Raw genomic sequence first — 16,789 nt, 5'->3', positions numbered from 1 at the left:
CCCCGTCCAACCTGGCCTTGAGCACTGGCGGGGAGGGGGCAGCCACAGCTCCTCTGGGCAGCCTGGGCCCACAGCCTTTGATGTACTGGGCTTCTGTGCAGTTTAATTACAAGCAGAAGGTGGAGCTTTGTACCAGCTTGCAAAGTTACAGCCCGCTGCTTCTGTCTTTCTCCTCAGTAAGTGATACTATAAATACACCAACTCGCTGCCTTCCCTGCCAGTCACCCATGGAAAGAGAGGGCTTGTCTCTCTGCCCTTAGAGGAGTGAGTAAATCGATCTCGCTAGTTTTCTTCCTGAGCTTTCCCTTCTGTCACACTATCAGTTAGGAAGATTTATTCTTTTAGGCTGTTATATAAAGTAAAAGGCTGAAAGGATTAGGAATGAACATGGAAACTGTCACTGTTCAAGGGCTGGTTTTTAAGTACCGATATTTTGCATCTGATAATAGTGATACTGGTTTGTGGTGTGTTTGAGCCCAGCTGGGCTGGTGGCTCCTGATCCTGTGGTCTCTGATGGGAGTGTTCTTCATCCCTCAATGTCCTGCCCTTGGTTAAGGCACTTCAGTGGCGGGTGGGATTGAGGGTTTGAGTATCCTCAAGCTGAGGAGAGCACTTCTGGAATAGATGTTAAAATCACTGAACTTGGGCAGCTAGTGAGGATTGGTGTTAGGGCTGGTGCTGAAAGAGCATTTGTAGTTTCTCTTCCCTCCCACGGGTGTTAGTTGTGCCCTGGTCAGCTCATGGGTGCCCTGAGGAGGATTTTGTGCCCTTCTCAGTATGTGCTCATGCATTGCTTCATCTAGGGCTTGATTCTTTGGTGGCATTTCAGGGCACTGGGCGAGTCTGCAGTCCCTTGATTAGTGTGACGCAGCAGAGATTTTGGGAACTAGCTATGAGTGCAAGAACCTTGGAGTTCACTTCTCTGGCTGCTGTTTGTTCCCCACACAGCTTTAGCAGTGACCGAAGAGTGTTTGCTCTGGCGGCTGCCAGCCCTGACCGTGCTGAGTGGCCGAGAGGGGAGGCATCGGCTGCGAGGCGGTGTCCAGACAGAGGTGAACTGGTAGTGAGGGTGGCTCGGAGCAGCCGCGACCCTTCCCGAGTGTCCCTGTGGGCTCAGCATGGCCCTCGGCCATGTGAGGAGGGAGGTGACTGCAGCCCTGCTCTCAATCTGATCATGCAGCTTAATATCAGAGGTGGCAAAGGGCTGCGTCTCGTCCCAGCGTCCCACTTGGCCCTGTGAAGTGAAACAGGCCAGAAGACACCCTGGTACTGGAGACTGGGACAGTTCTGCTGGAAGAAACCAGACCAATGGATGTCACCAGTTTATAAACTTGCAGGGAATGAATGGAAACGTGCAGGCAGCCGCTCTGGGCGAGGGTTGTGCCAGGCTGTCCCTTGGGTGAAGCTGTTCTGGGGGTTTTAGCTTGAGCCAGACAAGGAGCAGGAGACGACTGCTGCTGGTCACTGTAATATTTCAAAATAATTTTACTTTAAATTTTATTTATATCTTAAAAATAAACATCAGTATTAAAATATCAGCAAACAAACCTGTGAAACCAAAGCAGTGAGTAGGGAATACATAGAGCAGCGTACTAGAGTGGCTGTGAGCATCGTATGTTAACGTCAGTGCAAAGCTGAAACAGGCCCACTGCGGGACAGCGGCGTGCTGCCCAGAACAAGTTTCTTGGGGAGCGTTTCCCAGCTCACAGAACGGCTCAGAGCAGGCCTGTGCGCGGCAGGGGTGCTGCTGGGGGAACAGATGGGGCTGCCACACGTGTTACCTCAGCGAAGGGTTCAGAGAGCAGAGCTGGCTTCACCTGCAAAAGCCTCTTTCTTCCTTCTGGTCCGTAGTCTGTCCCGTGTCCGTCCCCACCCCCCCTGCTGCACACACACTCGCACAGACGCACACACACCCTCTGACATACGTGTCCATCCACAGGCCCTCGGCTTGCTCTGAGCGCTGCTTGCTGACCCTTTTTCCCTGGAGCTATCCTCAGCTGCTCTCCCTTTTGGGAAGGGAAGCAGGCAGAGAGGGACGTGGCTGTGGGCTCCATGTGCCTTCAGAGTCAGTGGCTGTGGGACTTTAAACGGGGAAATTCTGGGGAGGCGATTGCCATCCTTCCCCCGGGAGAAGGTCCCTGCTCCCTGTGTCGGGTAGCGGCTGGGCAGCCTCAGTCCCTAAATGTATTCTTGGCTCTTGGCTGCAGCCCCACGTGCCCAGAAGTTCTGCTCCCATTGAGCAGATCAAACCGCCAAGTGATTTTACGTTGAACTGCATCCTTTGAGTAAGCAATACACCTTTTTGGTTTTTGCTTGGTGTGCATGTGCTAGAAAAAAATTAAGATTTCAGCCAGGAAAGGAAATGACACAAAAGAAGGGCAAGTATTTCGGTCTGGAAGTGCTCCCAGCCCACGTCCGAGGCAGCGGTGGCCAGCTGCTTTGTGTCCCCTCTCCTGTTGCTGTGCGGGACTCGCCCGCTGAGTGCCACACAGCAAACAGGGTGCAGGGCCCGATGCTCGCCCTCCCGCAGCCCTGCTCCCCGTCCCTGGCTCTGCTGCCTGCCGGGAGGGCAGAAACCGGGTGCTGTTTGTGCTGCTCCAGCGAGCTGGCGGCTTGCAGAGGGCTCCGGGGTGGCGGGGAGCAGAGGGGATGCCGCTGACCTCTGCTCGCTGCCTTTGGCGGCTGATGATCTTGGAGGTCTTCTCCAACCTCAGTGATTCTGTGATTCCAGCCTGAGGTCGCTGGATGCTTGGCTCCCCTGTCACCTGGAGCAAGGTGGCCGCGCGCGGGCCGCTCCCAGCAATGGATGTGGGTGAGCGAGGCCCGGGGGTGGAACCTGCTCCAGTGACAGGAGGGTCACAGCATCTGCGGGCACAGGGAGCCATGCGGCACAGGAGAGGGGACGTGAATGAGCAGCCGAGTGCTGGTGGCCGGCTGGCCCCTGGCCGGATCTGATGGTCGCTCTAATTTGGTTTCTTTGGGCTCGCGGGGCTCTTGGTGGCTGTTGGTGACATCGCCTGCTGCAGAGAGAGCAGAGTCACGACATGTCACTAGAGACCCCTCCGGTGACGCCCGGTCAGGGCCAGCCAGGCTGGTTCCCCAAAGCTGAGGATGCGCCGTGCACCCCTGGGCCGCTTGCTCCTGCAGCCCCTTCCTGGGGGACATCAGCTGTGTCACAGCCCCGTCCCCTCCCGGGGGGCCGCCTGCCTGCTGTGGTGTCACCCTCTTGGGCCCTGGGTGGGACGGGGTCGGGGGCTGCAGGACTCACAGGCAGCTGCGCCTTCGTGCCGTTGAGGTGGGCGTAGAGGAGCACGGCGATGTTGCTGTGGCCGGCCTCCAGCGCGATGGCAACGGCGTTGTTACCGTCCTGGGGAGGGAGGGAGAGCAGCTGGTGAGAGGGCCGGGGACGGGACGCGGGTGGGCGAGCGTGCCCGGGCCGCGGCGGCAGAGCCTTACGCTGTCCACGATGGAGACGTTGCAGGCGGGCTGGGCCAGCAGCAGCTTCACCGTCTCCACGCGGCCGTGCTCGCAGGCGCACATCAGCGCGGTCGAGCCCTCCTCGTCCTGCAGGTTGACGTCGGCTCCGCAGGCGAGCAGGGCTTCCACCATCTCCTGCCGGCCGTGGCTGACGGCCAGCATCAGCGCCGTCTGGCCAGCCTGCGGGGCAAGGGACGCTGCCAGGCTGCCCCGCCGTGCCACCCGCTCTTCCCACTGCCCCGGGAGGGCCCCACTGCCGTCCCCAGCGCCCACCGCCGCCTCTGAGCACTCCCTGGCTGGGGATGAGGTGGGGGTGAGACCCGAGAGCCCGGGTGTCAGGCAGAAGGAGCCCCTAATGCGATGCCTGCCCCATGTACCGGCCCCTACAGGGTTCGGAGCCGCTTTCCTGCCCTTGAAGGAGCAGAGTGGTGCCCTGGCAGCTGCTTGGGGTGGGGGGAGAGGGTCAGGACATGGTGGCCGCCGGCCCACACCAACCTGGCTGGCCTTGGCGTTGACGTTGCCCATGCTGAAGAGCCTCCTGACCACGTTCATGTCATCCTCCTGCTCGACGGCCGCCAGCGCTGCCAGCATGAGAGCTGTGTAGCCAGCTTTGTTCTGGTGGTCCACATTGCAGACCCCTGTGGGGACGGGCAGAGGAGGGGGGGCTCAGGGTGCCATGGGGCTGGTGCGAGGCACGGACCGAGCCACGTGCCTGGCTCCCACCCTGCCCAGGGTGCTGCGAGCTGTCCCACAGCCCCGTGGGCCCAGACCTGCAGATGAGCCCTCCCCATCAAACCGGGGCTCCCAAAGGGCTGGGGTGGCCCAGCTCCCCCCCCGGCACGGACACAGCCTGGGGCAGCTCTCCCTGCCCTGCCCGGCCACGCTGTGACCCGGGGTACGGAGCGGGATGGTGGCGGGGGCACGTTGCTGGGGGTGGGGGGCACCGACCCGTGTCCAGCAGCAGCCGCACGATGTGGAAGTTGGAGTGGGAGACGCTGTAGTGCAGGGCCGTGTTGCCGTTCCCGTCGGCCAGGTTCACCACGTGGGCCAGGAGAGCCGGCGAGACCTCGGCGAAGGCCAGGAGGTGGTTGGCGACCGTGTCGGGGACAGACGACTTCTGGCTGGACAGACGGAACCACTCCTGCAGGACCAGGCTGCTGCTGCTGAGCTGCAGACGGCGAGCGGCGCTGAGCTGGGGGCTGCGGCTGTCCCCGAGCCCCGCACCCCCCGCTGCCGGCCCCGCTCCAGAGACCGGCGCAGGGCAGGACCCTGAAACCCCAAAACCGTGCCGGGATGGCCCGAGCCAAGGCCATGCTGTGGGCTGTCCGGGACAAAGCCTGGAGCAAAGGGCCGTGCTTTGGGGGAAGGTGCTGAGCCAGGCTTTGCTGGCCCATCCTTGGGGAGCGCCGGCCCGACGGGGGGGTCCCCGGCAGGGGCCGGGCGAGATGTCCCACCCGCAGCACCCCACTCACCACCTCTTTGCTCTTGGTGGCACCGGGGTGGCCCAGGTGGGTCTTGACGATCAGGCAGGCCTCCCGCATCCTGGGGCTCAGCTCGAACCTGGGGAGAGCAGGAGGGCGTCTGTCACCCCACCGAAACCGTGCGGCCAAGGGGCACCCCGAGACCCCCGCGGGGGCTCCGCTCCTCTCCCCCGTGCCCGCGAGCCTCCGCGAGCTCCCCACGCTGCAACGTCCAGCCCGGCGGCTGCACCCTGCCAGCTCCAGCCTCTGAAACCCCGCTGAACTGAGCCATACACGGGTGCGCTCAGGCACGATTCTCGTTTTTAGTTCAATTTTTTTCCTTTTGTTGAAAAATGCCATTAAGGGCTGTTGGGGATTCCCCCCCGCCCCCTTCAATCAACCTTCCCCAGCAAGGAGGCATCTGGGCCCTCAGCCCCATCCCTTCCACAGCAGAGCCGAGAAGCTGGCAGCGCTGTTTTCCTGCCGAATGGTTTCCGCAGGAGCTCAATGTGCTTTTCCCATCGGCTGCACTGAAACCGGGGCAGATGCCCCGACTCGGCAGGGCTGGTGCCTCCCCCCGGCACTTACTTCTCCTTCACCTCGGGGGGCTCTGGCAGGGCCACGCCAGCCTGTTCCTGCTCCCGTCCTGGCTCGTGCTCGCCTTCCCCGGCCTCCTCCTCCGAGGTTTCCGTGTCCCCCTGCTCCTCACTGTCGGAGCTGTCGGCTGAAGCCTTCTCAGAGGAGCTGTTTCCTTCCTCCTCCTCCTCCTCCTCTTCCTCGCTGGACGTGCTCTCGTACCTGCACAGAGGGAGGATGCTCAGCGGCAACGCAGCGCCCAGCTGGTCCCTTCCAGACCCCTCACTGCCGCTGTGCCCAGCCCCGGCTGGGGGTGCCGGGTGCTGGTGCTGGCCCACGGACGGGGGGCAGGAGCCCCTTGGCACGTACTCCCCGTTCAGCACGCCCACGAACTGCAGGCTCTTCTTGCTGCCCTCGGCCTCGCTCCGCGGGGGACCGTCCCGCTTCTTCATGATGGACTTCAGGGCTCCTGGCGGCAGAGAGATGGGTGTCAGGGGCCGGCGAGCAGGAACCCCCCCACGGGGCTCCCCAGGCACCCCAAACCCGCCGGGGTGGGCACGGGAGGGATGTGGGTAGCGTGCAGGCAGCTGCTGTGACGCAGGCAGCGTTGGCCCCGCAGGCCATGTCCCCAGCAGGGCCACCCTCACCCTTCCCACAGGGATGTCCCACCCCAGACCCTGGTGTCACCCCCCGCAGCCGACTCACCAGCTGCAGGGCTTGGGGCAGCTCCGCCGTCCCACACCGGGGACGGGTCCCGGTCGCTTTGCATCATCTCCGGCGTGGCTGCCCTGGGCGCTGGGCTCCCCTGGCACGTCCCCCCAACTGCTCCCGTGCCCTGCGCCAAGGGGCTGCCGGGGGCATCGCCCGCCCCAGGCGCTGTCTCCTCGCCCGCCAGGAAAGCGCTGCCCGCGTCGGTCTGGCTGCCCCGATCTTCGCACCCGGCAGCTGCATCGGTGCCGACGGCCACGTCCCGCCCGTCGGGGCGGCATCCCACCCCGACGCAGGTGGTCGGTGGGCAGCACCCCACGCCCGCCTCTGCCGTCTCCGGGGGGTCGCCGGCTGCCCGGCTCCGCGTGGCCACCGCCGCCTCCACCAGCGCCTCGGCCACCAGCGGCTTGGCCATCACCGCCTTGTCCACCCGCCCGCGGGGCCGGCGGGCGCACACCTCCAGCCGCAGCTCCTCCAGCTCCCGCGTGGCCTCCTGCAGGTGCCCCTCCATCAGGGCGATCACCTCCTTCTGGTGCCCCACCGTCTGCTGCAGCAGCTCCAGCTCCCGCTGCGCCTCGCTGGCCAGCCCCAGCGAGGACTCCAGCACCCAGACGGCCGCGTCCCGGCGCTCCCGTGCCCCGCCATCCGCCGCGTCGCCGCCGCCCTCCTGCTGCGACCGGTAGTAGAAGACGGCATCGCTCATGGCCCGGTCCTCGCCCACCGCCACAGAGCGGCACGGCCTCTCGGCGGCCCTGGGGCTCCTGCCCGGCCAAGCCCTGCCGCCCCGCTCTGGCACGGCCAGCTTCTCCGTCAGCTTCCTCAGCTCCGTGATCTTGCTCGCTCGTCCCTTTGCCGGCTCCACTTCGCTCTCCAGCCCCGCTTGGGGCGGCTCCTCGCCCCCCGCCGCCGCCTCGGAGCCAGAGGGGTGGCCAAAAGCCTCGCCGGGCTCCGCCGACAGCTTCTCCAACAGCTTTGCCTTCTCCCTCTTCAGCTCGCAGATCTGCGTCTCCAGGAGGGGGATGGTTTTCACCTGCTCCTCCAGGTCCCGGAGCTGCCGCAGGGCCGCGGCCATCTGCTCCCGCACGTGCTGCAACGGGGCAGCGGCGAGCCCCGGTGCCGGCGTGCTGCGCCCCGAGCTGCCGGGGCTCGCCCGTCCCCAGCCTGCCTGGCCCTCAGCACCCATTGGCACCCAGGGAGGCGGCTGACTCGGGGCACCGCGGGACGGACCACCGCTGTCCTGCGAACAGCCCTGCTCCTGCTCCAGCCTCCGGCTTGTCTCCAGCAAGGTGTTCTCCACCTGCGGGTTTCGCGGGAGGCACTTGCGGGTGGGAGGTGGGAGCAGCCGCACTGGCGGCACCGGCGGCGAGACGGGGTGGGAGGTCGGCTTGCTGGGGGGCTCCAGGGGTGCGCGGCCGTGCGGGGACAGCAGCAGCGCGGTCCTGCCCTCCTCGCTGGCCGTGGAGGCGAGGGACTCGGTGGAGGTCCAGGCGCTGGTGTGGCTGCTGGGGCTGCGCAGGGCGCTGGGCGGCTGCCGGGCCCCTTTCGCCCTGCGAGGCAGCGGCACTTTCTTCAGGGTTTGTCCGCTTTCAATGTCATCGACGTATTTCAGGAAATCCAGGTCCAGGAGGAAGCCGTAGGGGGTTTCCACCGAATACGAGCTCTTCTCCCCATCGTCCTGGTCCCGGTACAAGAACGGGCCCCCGAGATCTGCAAGAGGAGCAGGGACGGTTAGGCAGGGACCTGGTAGACACAGGAAGGCTTTTCCAACTGGGTTATACTGGGATTTGCAGTCTGCAGCCCCCCTCCCTGCCGTGATGCTGCTGGCAGTGGGCCCAGCGGCATGCCCTGTCCCCGGCACGCTCGGTGCTGCTGGGTGTCGCGGGGCACCCGCTCTGTGCCGGGGTGGGTGCTGGGGAGAGGAGACCCACCAGGACAGGCCGGGAGAGCTCAGCCGTGCCGCTCCCCTCGCGCTCCTTCCGCTGGCGACCACCCCGGTCCCTTTACCTGGGAGGTTCTGGTTCAGGGGCGCGGGCTGAGCCATCTTCTTCCCGCGATGCCGCTGACCAGGGGACCATCAACCTGCAACAACAAAGGGCCAACGTCTGGCAAAACCCTGTGGATGGGGGGCTGGTGAGCCCCCCGCAGCCGCAAACCATGGCCCCCCTGCCCGGGGAGCACCCCGCAGCCCCCCGCCCGCCATCGCTGGGCCCCCTCGCCTCCCTCCAGCCCTCGGTGCCGCGGGGCTGGAGCTCGAGCCGGCTGCCGGGCGGGCGAGCGCGGCGCTGCCTGCGAGGCCGGGGATGTTTGTACATTTAAGGAATGCTTCGCAGCCCGGGCTGGGACGGCCGCCGCGGTCGCGCTGCCAGCTCCGAGGGTGCCGAGTCGTGAGTCAGAGCTTGGCCGCAGCGGGGCAGCGGGCTGGAGCCTTCCCGGGTGTGCGAAGTTTGCTTTGGGTAAAGGGGATCGATGCTTCTGCGAAGCCACGTGAGCGCAGCACACCCGCCCGTCGCTGGGCGTGATGTCCGCCGAGCGGGACCGGGGGGCCCTGAGCTGCCCACCCCCACCTCGGGGGGGGTCTCCAGGGCCGGGGACCCCCAGGAGGGACCTGGCTGCTTTTCCCTGTCGATAATACGGGATAAAGCATGGCGGGAATGCAACCAGAGCCTGCTGTTCCCCAGAGCCAGGCACGGGCACGCTGGAGGAGAGCCAGCAGGACGCAGCTCCCACCCGGGGGTCAGCTCCAGGGGGGGCCACCAGCTGCGAGCAACATCTGGGCGCTGGGGTGGGAAGCACTGCTGGCGGGAGCAGGACGGGGGCAAGCAGCACCCCGGGAGCAGCTGCTGCCGCCGCACACGGCGTCACCCTGCAGCCACCCGCGGGGTCCCTGCGCGGCGGGGGCCGGTGCCCTGCCCACGGGGCACAGCTGCTGGCGGGCAAAGAATTTGGCACTGGGCTATTTTCAGCAGAAAGCAGGGGAGGAAGCACGCCGCTGAGGAAAGGCAGCTCAGGCACAGCCCTCAGGGCAGCTGGGGCTCAGCACTGCCCAGAGAAGGGCACAGGATCCGGCCTCGGCTGCGGGGAAACACCCGCATCCCTCCCCAGATCCCCCGCCTGCGACGACCGGAGGATCCAGACTTTTCTAGCAGAGGTGCTGTGGCCGCTCCCATCACGCACCCAGCTTGGGGACGATGGCCTGGCCCCTGGCTGGCACCCGCTGCCCACCGTGATGCCGCCGGCTGCTCCCAGCCCCGGCCGTGCCGCTGCGGTTGCCAGCCCGTGGCTCACCCTGTGCCAGAAGCCGGAGGAGCAGCCGTGGCGCGGGCAGCACTGGGCCAGGCTTGGCAGCCTCCCACCCCCCCCCACCCCCAGCACGTGGGGCCAAGGGGTTGAGTCCGCCGGGCAGGGATGAGATGCTTCCCATCATCGGTGACTGGGATGGATCCTGGGGTTCTTCCACTCCTCTACCAACCCATCCACACCAGGTGCACAGCCCAACCTCCACCTCCCTTGGGATCACCCCAGCTTCGTGCCAGCACCCCTTCTGCCTCCCCTGGGGACATCCCAGCTCTGCGCTGGCACCCCTTCCACATCCCTTGGGAACAGCCCAGCTCCATGCTGGCACCCCACCATTCTCGTGCCGCCAGCTTTGCGCCCAAAAGGGTCTGCGCATCCCCCACCTGGTCTCAGCCCTCCTGCACCGGGAAGCGGCCAGCTTCCTCCTCTGCCCGGCCCCGTGCCCTCGCTGCAGGTAATTAAACAGCGCCGGGGCCAGGACAAACTTCCCCCCGGGCTCTGCGCACGCCGTAAATCAAACGGGAGGAAGCGGGAGAGCAGCGGGAGCCAGGGCCAGCGGGTGCGTTTCCTCGGGGGAAGCGGCCGGCAGCTCCCTTCCGCCGCCCGGCCGGGAATTGTCCTGCCCGGGGCCTGGCCAGGAACAGCCGCCCCGGGAGGGCTCCTGCTCCGCTCCGCTCCTCCCGCCTGGCAAAGCTGTCCCTTTGGGGACAGCACGGCCCCGCTGCCCTCGGGACGCGCTGCTCAGCCCCCCTGCCATCACCCCTTCACCCAACGCCAGCCTCTGCTGATGAAGTGCCCGTCCCAGAGCCGGGGGAGACCCTCCCGCAGCCCCCCTCTGGTCCGACCGCTCCGACGGGATGGGCTGGACCCGGGGCAGCAGCTCCTGCCTTCACCCAGCTCCCCAAGGGCCAGGCCAGACGACGGGACCCGCAGGCTCCCAACCACGCGCACATCATCCCAGGGACCCCACGATGTGCCAACACCGACGGGGTCCCTGCGATGTGTGACCCCCCCGGGGGGCCCTGTGATGTGCAAAGCTCCCCCTGGGCTCCCCGTGCCGCGCAAGCTGCCCCGGGCTGGGCGGTGAGGCGAGCGGCAGCCCGGGTTCGAGCCGGCGAGGATCAGCAGCGGGGGCAGACGGCCCCGGCGCGCGGCAGCGGCGAGAGGGTGAAGTCCCCTCACCCACGGCCCCGGCACCTGCACGAAGCCAGCCTTGTCCCTGGCCGGCCGCCATCGCCGCGGCACCGGCTCAAAGAGAAGCCGCTCCCCACCCGGGCTGGAGTCCCGACGGGGAAGACTGCGCCGGCCACTTTGGTGCCAAAGGCGGATTTTCGGCAGCTCCGGACGCGCCCCTGGGCACCGGGGCTTGGTGCTGCCCGGGCTGGGCACGGGGACCCGTGGGTGCCAAGGGCAGGGGACCCTGCACGATCCCAGCTGCCTTTGGAAGCAATGAAAGGGTCGTTTCCAGCCCCGGTGCTTCCGCAGAAAAGCGGGTGGGTGCGAAGCAAAGAGCCGCTGGGGAGGCTCAGCAGGGCGAGGAGGAGGAGGAGGAGGATGCGCAGGGACCCAATCGTCCCCGCGGAGGCAGGGCCACGCTTTGCCCCGGGCTCGCACCTCCATTTCCCGTTGTACCAACACCAACCCACGAAACTCGGAGCCAAAACCGGAGCCGCTCTGCTCGACTACAACAAGAAGCCGTGTGAGGGATGGGGCAGGCCGGGCACCTCGGCACAGCTCCGCTACCCCCTGTACCCAGCCCGGCCCCTGGGACCCCAGCCTCGTGGTCCGTGGGGCGATCCCCCCCCTCCCCGGGTCCCCGAGCCCCCAGGCTGGCAGGGGACAGACCTAGGTGAGAGATTTTTAAAGCTCCAGACTCCTTTGGGCCCTTTCCCTCACGAGGAGCACCCGTCCCCGGCTCGGCCACGTGCAGCCCGAGCCGCACCGCCGGCGGGGCCAGGCCGGACACAGGGAGGGCTCTCCCGGGCTCTCCTCCCGAGCCAAAACACTGAGGTCATGAGGAATGTGAGAAGAACAGAGTCCAGCGCAGCCCTGGCCAGCACGACTTGATTTATCTCGGCCAGGCACGCTTCCCTCAAAGCTGCGCGCGGGCGATAAGCCCCGAAGCTCGGCGCTGAGGCTGTTCCAAAGTTAAAGGGAAACCACTGAGCAAGCTCACGGCTTCCTCCGCTGCCAGCGACCCGCCGGGATTCGGGCCCCTCGCACGGAGCCAGCCGCCGCGCGTGCCCGTCACCCGCAGCGTCACCCGCCGGCGCCGCAGGCTGGGTGCGGACGGGAGGCAGCCGGGGCTCGGCGCGTCTTCCCGGCCACCTGCTCCATCCCCATCCCCTGCCCCGGGGCTGCACGGCACGGCCGTGCTCCGTGCCGCCCGCCGTCCCTGCGCCCGCTCGCCCGGGCCGCCCCGGCTGTGGCGTCCAGGCTGGGGCTGCTCCCGGAGGAGCCGGGTCCCGGGCGGGTGGGTGCGCCGGACCCGGGGAGGGGAAGGGAAATGCTTCCATCTCCTCAACAGCCCAGTTCCAGGGTTGGGCTCTCATCGTCGGCCCGGTTGGTCGGGAGGCTGCGGGGGCTGCTCAGGCTCAGCACCCGCTCCACCACCTCGGGGACCCCCGCGAGCTCACAACCCCTGGACAGCAGGCGCACAGCGCGCCCGCAGCCGGGCTCGCGCGGGGCTCGGCTCCACGGCCCCGTTACACCGTCAGCTCTCCAGGGCTCCCACATTGCCACTAGAAAACCTCCACCGCTCGTCCGGCTCCCTCCTCGCGGCGGCCCACCAGCACTTTCACCAACACCTCCCCGATCCCCTCGGGACACACCGGGTCGGCCTGGGATCGCCCCGCTGCGAGGAGGGGCTCAGGGTCAAACGGTGACATTTCCCCCCACGGCGCACAGGCACAGCCCCACGGCGGGCTCCCCACGCACACGCAGGGAGCACCCCAAATCCCACAGCACCCCATGTGCCCCCCAGCACCCCAGCGGGGCCTGCAGCAGCCTACGGTGCCCTGCTGCACCCCCAGACCCCAAGCCCCAGCACCCCGGGGTGCCCCCAGCACCCCCAGCCCTGCAGCTCCCCAGCATCCCAGGGTGCCCCCCAGCACTTTCAGCCTTAACAGGAGCCCAGCACCCCCGGGAGCCCCCCAGCACTCCCATCTCTGAAGCCCCCCAGCACCCCGGGGTGCCCCCCAGCATCCCCAGCCCCACAGCTCCCCAGCACCCCGGGGAGCCCCCCCAGCATCCCCAGCGCTAACAGGACCCCAGCACCCCGGGGAGCCCCCCAGCACCCCCAACCTCGCGGGTCCCCGTGGCCCTGGCAGCCCCAAAGCACCTCGGGGTGCCCGCACCACCCTGCCCGCCCCCGCACGTCGGGGCGCCCGCCCCCAGCCCAGGACCCCCCCTGGGACCCCCCCGCCCCCGCCAGCCGGGGTTGGGTGCGCGGCCCCGCCCGGCCCCGCCGGCCCGGAGCCAGCGGTACCGGCAGCCCGAGGGCGCGGGCAGCAGCCCCGCTCCCGGGGCCGCTGGGGCGGAGCCCCCGAGGCGGGGGTCGCCGGGGCCGCCCCCCCCCCCCCCCCCGCGCTCCCGGGGGGCTCCGGAGCGGCCCCTCGGCGGGGCCCGGGCGGAGGCGGCTGCGGGGGCCCCGCTGGGCGCCGCCGCCGGGACGAGCCCCGGCCCCGCCGCTGCCGGAGCCGCTCCCGCAGCCGGGGCCCGCCCGGTCCCGTCCCGTCCCGTCCCGCCCGGTCCCCGCCGCCCCTCACCGTGCCGCCCGCGCCTCGGGGCTGCAGCCGGGCCCCAGCTCGGGGCCGCCGTCCCGGGCTCGGCGCTCCGGGCGGCTCCAGGGCCGGGCAGCGCTGCCCGCCGCAGCCCCGCGCCGAGGGCGGGCGGGAGCGGGCCGGGGCGGGGCGGGGGCGGGCGGGGAGAGGCACCGCCCCCGGCCCCCCCCCCCGGGCGGGATCCCCGCTCACCCCGGCGCCGAAATCCCACCCATGGGGGGGGGGGGGGGGGTCCCTGTCCCCGTGGCCCCCCGCGGTGGGGTATGCCCCTGGGAGGAAGGGGTGTCCCGGTGAGCCCAGGAAGGGGGGTGCCCCCTGCCCTGGTCACCCCAGGGATGGGGGTCCCCTGCACTAATTGCCCCAGGGATGGGGGCTCCCCTTCCCCAATCGCCCCACAGATGGGGGTCCCCTGCCCTGGTTACCCTTGGGTATAGGGGATTCCCTGCCCGGATCACTCTGGGTACAGGGGTCCCCTGCCCTGATCACCCCACGGATGGGGCATCCGCTTCCCTAGTTGCCCCAGGGATGGGGGTCCCCTGCCCTGGTTACCCCTGGGAATGGGGTGCCCCGACTCCAGTTACCCTGGGATGGGGATGTCCCTTCCCTGCTCGCCTCGGGGACAGTCACCCTGGAGAACGGGGGATCCCCTGCCCCGAGCTCCACACGGCTGCTGGCGGGGGGCCCAGCTCCTGCCCTGCGTCCTCCCGCTGGCACAGCCTCCCCTCGCACGCCGCCTGCCCTCGTCCCACCCGGGGCCATGGCTGGGAGCCCTGAGCCGCTCGCCCTGGCTGGGTCCCCGGGCCGGGCCCCGCTGGGTGCTGGCAGCCCTCCCTCGCCCGGCACCGCGCTGTTTGTCTCCTTTTTTTGCCAGCTTTCTTCCCCGCCTGCTTCCTCGCCCAGCCGCCGAGCCCTGGGCCGTCCACCGTCCCGCGGGGACCTCCGGCACTTCCACATCTTGAAGCTGGCCCTCACCGACCGCTCCAACCCCTGTCAACGCTGAAACCCTCAGCAAGGAGTTTTTGCTCCTTTTTCTTTCCTTTTCAGCCGCTCAGCCCCCGCCCCGGCCCCCCCCGGGTATTTTTCCACAGCTGGCTCTGCTGCGGCGCTACTCACGGGAAGAGCAGGAGAAACACGACGTGCTTCCCGGCGTCCCTCCCAGCTGCCGGCTGGCAGCTCGGGGACTTCCTGGGAAAGGATCTGCATCCGGATGGAAGTACCTGAATAGCACTAATGGATCTACCTCCAGCCAGACCTCGTCCCTCTCCACCCCATTTACATACTTGGCCTCTCCGGCATCCTGTGGTAACGAGCTTGGTGAGCTCATGCCCTCGTCCCGTTTCCAGAGCAGGTCTGGAGCAGCCCCACTCTTGCCGGTTCACTGCCGGCTCGGCAGAGAAATCGGCTGGGTCCTCGGCAGCCGTGCGGCTTGCCTGCTCCGTCCGGCTCTGGAAAGGGGAAGCCTGGCGCGAGGAGTGGAGCCCACCGGCTCGTGCCTCTCGGAGCTCCACGAGGAGCCCACGCCCGGGTCCCTCAGACCCGCTCTCGGGCATCCGACGAAAGCGTCACCCACCGCCAGACAGGGTTTCTGCTTTCCTCCTTCCGAAGCAAAAAAAAACCCGTCAAGGAGGAGTGGAGGAAAAATGAGCTTGGGAGAGCGATGTCACCCCAGCTCTGCGGGCGCCAGACCTTGCCCACGCGGCTGCTGCCGCCCCGGCGCCGGGGCAGAGCTGTGACGGGGTGGGGGGAGCTCAAACCTCCCACGGCCCCCACGGGAACACGGACCCGGGGCTGCCGGAGTTCGGGGCTGGAGCACAGGACCGTGGCAGCTCGGAGATTTTATTTCCAGGCTAAAACTCGGCAGCACCCTTTGGATAAGGGGTGTTGAGTTGTTCCCTGCTCCGCTCCGACTCCTCCGGCAGAGCTAAACCCAGGGCACAGCTCTCATTCCCAGCGTTCACGGATTTTGTGGAAACTCTGCAAAGCTCAAACACGAAGGTTTTCACCCTCTGTAAATCACGGCTGCACCTGGGAGGCGGCGTGGAGAAAAGCGCTGCCCAAGTTTCGACCGTCGGCCAGCGCCGGTGGCTTCACCCCAGGCTGGGGACGCCGGCGTGGGACCGGTCCGAGCGGCAGCACCCGCCTTCCCGGGCCGGCAGCCCCCGGCGCCCGCAGCCCAGCCCAGGCTTGGAGGCAAATGGCAGCGCCCATCAGCTTTCCTGCTGCGCCCGTGCGTGTGCCGAGCTTCGAGCGAGCAAGGGTGCGACCGCGAGGCTGTGGTTATGGCGGTGGGTGCCTGCGTGGGGGAGGGACGCCCGGGTGCTCAGCCCTGGTGGGGACACGGGCAAGGTGAGGAGGGCTAGCCAGGCGTGGTGGCTGTGGTAGGGGCAGTTCTGGCCGAGCCTGATGGTGTTCTGGTGCTGGAAGGTTGTGGTCCAGCAGTCTGGGGTGCTGCAGACTTGTGTGGCGTCGTGGCAGGGCCTGGCACGGCCGTCCCCAGTCCTGGACCTCGTGCTAGGCAGGGAAACCGGCCCTGACCCTCCCGGGAGCATCGCCTGAACAAAAAGCTCCAGCACCTGACGAGTTTTCAATTCATCAGAAACATGAAAAAGCTTTTTTTGGTCTCAAAAGTGGCTTTCCCTGAGAATCCCAATCCTTCGCTTTCTGCCAGCCCTGACTGGGACTGTGCATGTGATCGTGCCTCAGTTTCCCCATCAGGGCAGTTGGACAGGGAGTACGTGTGTGCGTGTGGGCACAGTGGGATCCCAGACCCCTGGGCACCCTGGTCCCCTCCCCGGGCAGCGGGATCCCGAAGCCCTGGGCACCCTGGTCCCCTCCCCGGGCAGCAGGATCCCGAAGCTCTGTGTGCCCAGGGCTGGCTGGCGGTGGCCCGTGGCTGGGAGAAGCTGTGCGTGCTCCGGGCACGCGTGGAAAGCAGCCGGTGCAGCGTGTTCCAGCCATGTCCAAGCTGCCCGAGCCCAGCTCCCGGCTCCATCGCCCGCTCCATGGCCTCGTGACTGGGCTGGCCAGGCCGGACACAGCGTGGGATTCACGGGCAGAGCCTGGCCGGGGCTTTGCCTGACGCAGTGCCCGTAGGAAAGCGGCGTGAACGCCTCCGCGCTGTGTGAATAAACGCGGCGAGCAGCTTCCCCGCCGGCAGGCTCGGCTCTCCCTGCCCAGCCCTGCCCCTGGTTCCTGCCTGTGGGTTTGGGAGCGGGCGGGAGGCTCGGTTCCTCTCCTGGCCTCGCTGCCCGGATCCTTCCTCCCCAGGACGCTGCAGCAAAACAAAGGAGGCGAGGGAGGGTCTCCTCCCCCTCTGCTCTGCCCTAGTGAGGCCCCATCTGCAGTGCTGTGTCCAGTGCTGGGCTCCCCAGTTCAAGAAAGATGAGGAGCTACTGGAGAGAGTCCAGCGGAGGGCTACGAGGATGAGGAGGGGACTGGAGCATCTCTCCTGCGAGGAGAGGCTGAGGGAGCTGGGCTTGTTCAGCTTGGAGA

The 16,789-nt window shown here is 67.7% G+C and overlaps 1 protein-coding gene across 3 annotated transcripts; it reads right to left on the bottom strand.

Annotated features, from left to right (window-relative positions):
• Positions 1-1,461: 1,461 nt before the first annotated feature.
• KANK3 (KN motif and ankyrin repeat domains 3) lies at positions 1,462-13,370 on the bottom strand. 3 transcript variants are annotated; one of them, XM_075444131.1, is made up of 11 exons: positions 13,283-13,370; positions 8,226-8,300; positions 6,219-7,928; positions 5,883-5,982; positions 5,526-5,735; positions 4,950-5,037; positions 4,426-4,645; positions 3,973-4,115; positions 3,457-3,657; positions 3,269-3,367; positions 1,462-3,020 (listed from the first exon to the last, which is right to left on the bottom strand). In XM_075444131.1, exons 2-11 carry the CDS (start codon positions 8,260-8,262, stop codon positions 2,964-2,966), a joined length of 2,865 nt encoding a protein of 954 aa, XP_075300246.1. In that variant the 5' UTR covers positions 8,263-8,300; positions 13,283-13,370; the 3' UTR covers positions 1,462-2,963. The 3 variants fall into 3 exon arrangements, with proteins under 3 accessions (XP_075300246.1, XP_075300247.1, XP_075300245.1); XM_075444132.1 differs by having other exon boundaries at positions 1,462-3,017; XM_075444130.1 differs by lacking the exon at positions 1,462-3,020 and having other exon boundaries at positions 3,033-3,367.
• Between the last annotated feature and the right edge of the window lie 3,419 nt (positions 13,371-16,789).

The sequence above is a fragment of the Opisthocomus hoazin genome, chromosome 27, assembly GCF_030867145.1.
Source record: "Opisthocomus hoazin isolate bOpiHoa1 chromosome 27, bOpiHoa1.hap1, whole genome shotgun sequence".
Lineage (NCBI taxonomy): Eukaryota > Metazoa > Chordata > Aves > Opisthocomiformes > Opisthocomidae > Opisthocomus > Opisthocomus hoazin.
Note: the sequence above shows the minus strand (reverse complement) of the source record. Positions and strands in the feature narration are given on the sequence as shown.

What these genes read in the sequence shown, in the direction of transcription:
- KANK3 (XM_075444130.1), bottom strand. Translation starts at nt 8,262, where the DNA reads ATGGCTCAGCCCGCGCCCCTGAACCAGAACCTCCCAG. An exon ending in CCTGAACCAGAACCTCCCAG is followed by an intron (nt 7,929 to 8,225) that starts GTAAAGGGACCG and finishes CTCCTCTTGCAG; the next exon opens with ATCTCGGGGGCCCGTTCTTG. An exon ending in TCAACGCCAAGGCCAGCCAG is followed by an intron (nt 3,658 to 3,972) that starts GTTGGTGTGGGC and finishes CTTGCCCCGCAG; the next exon opens with GCTGGCCAGACGGCGCTGAT.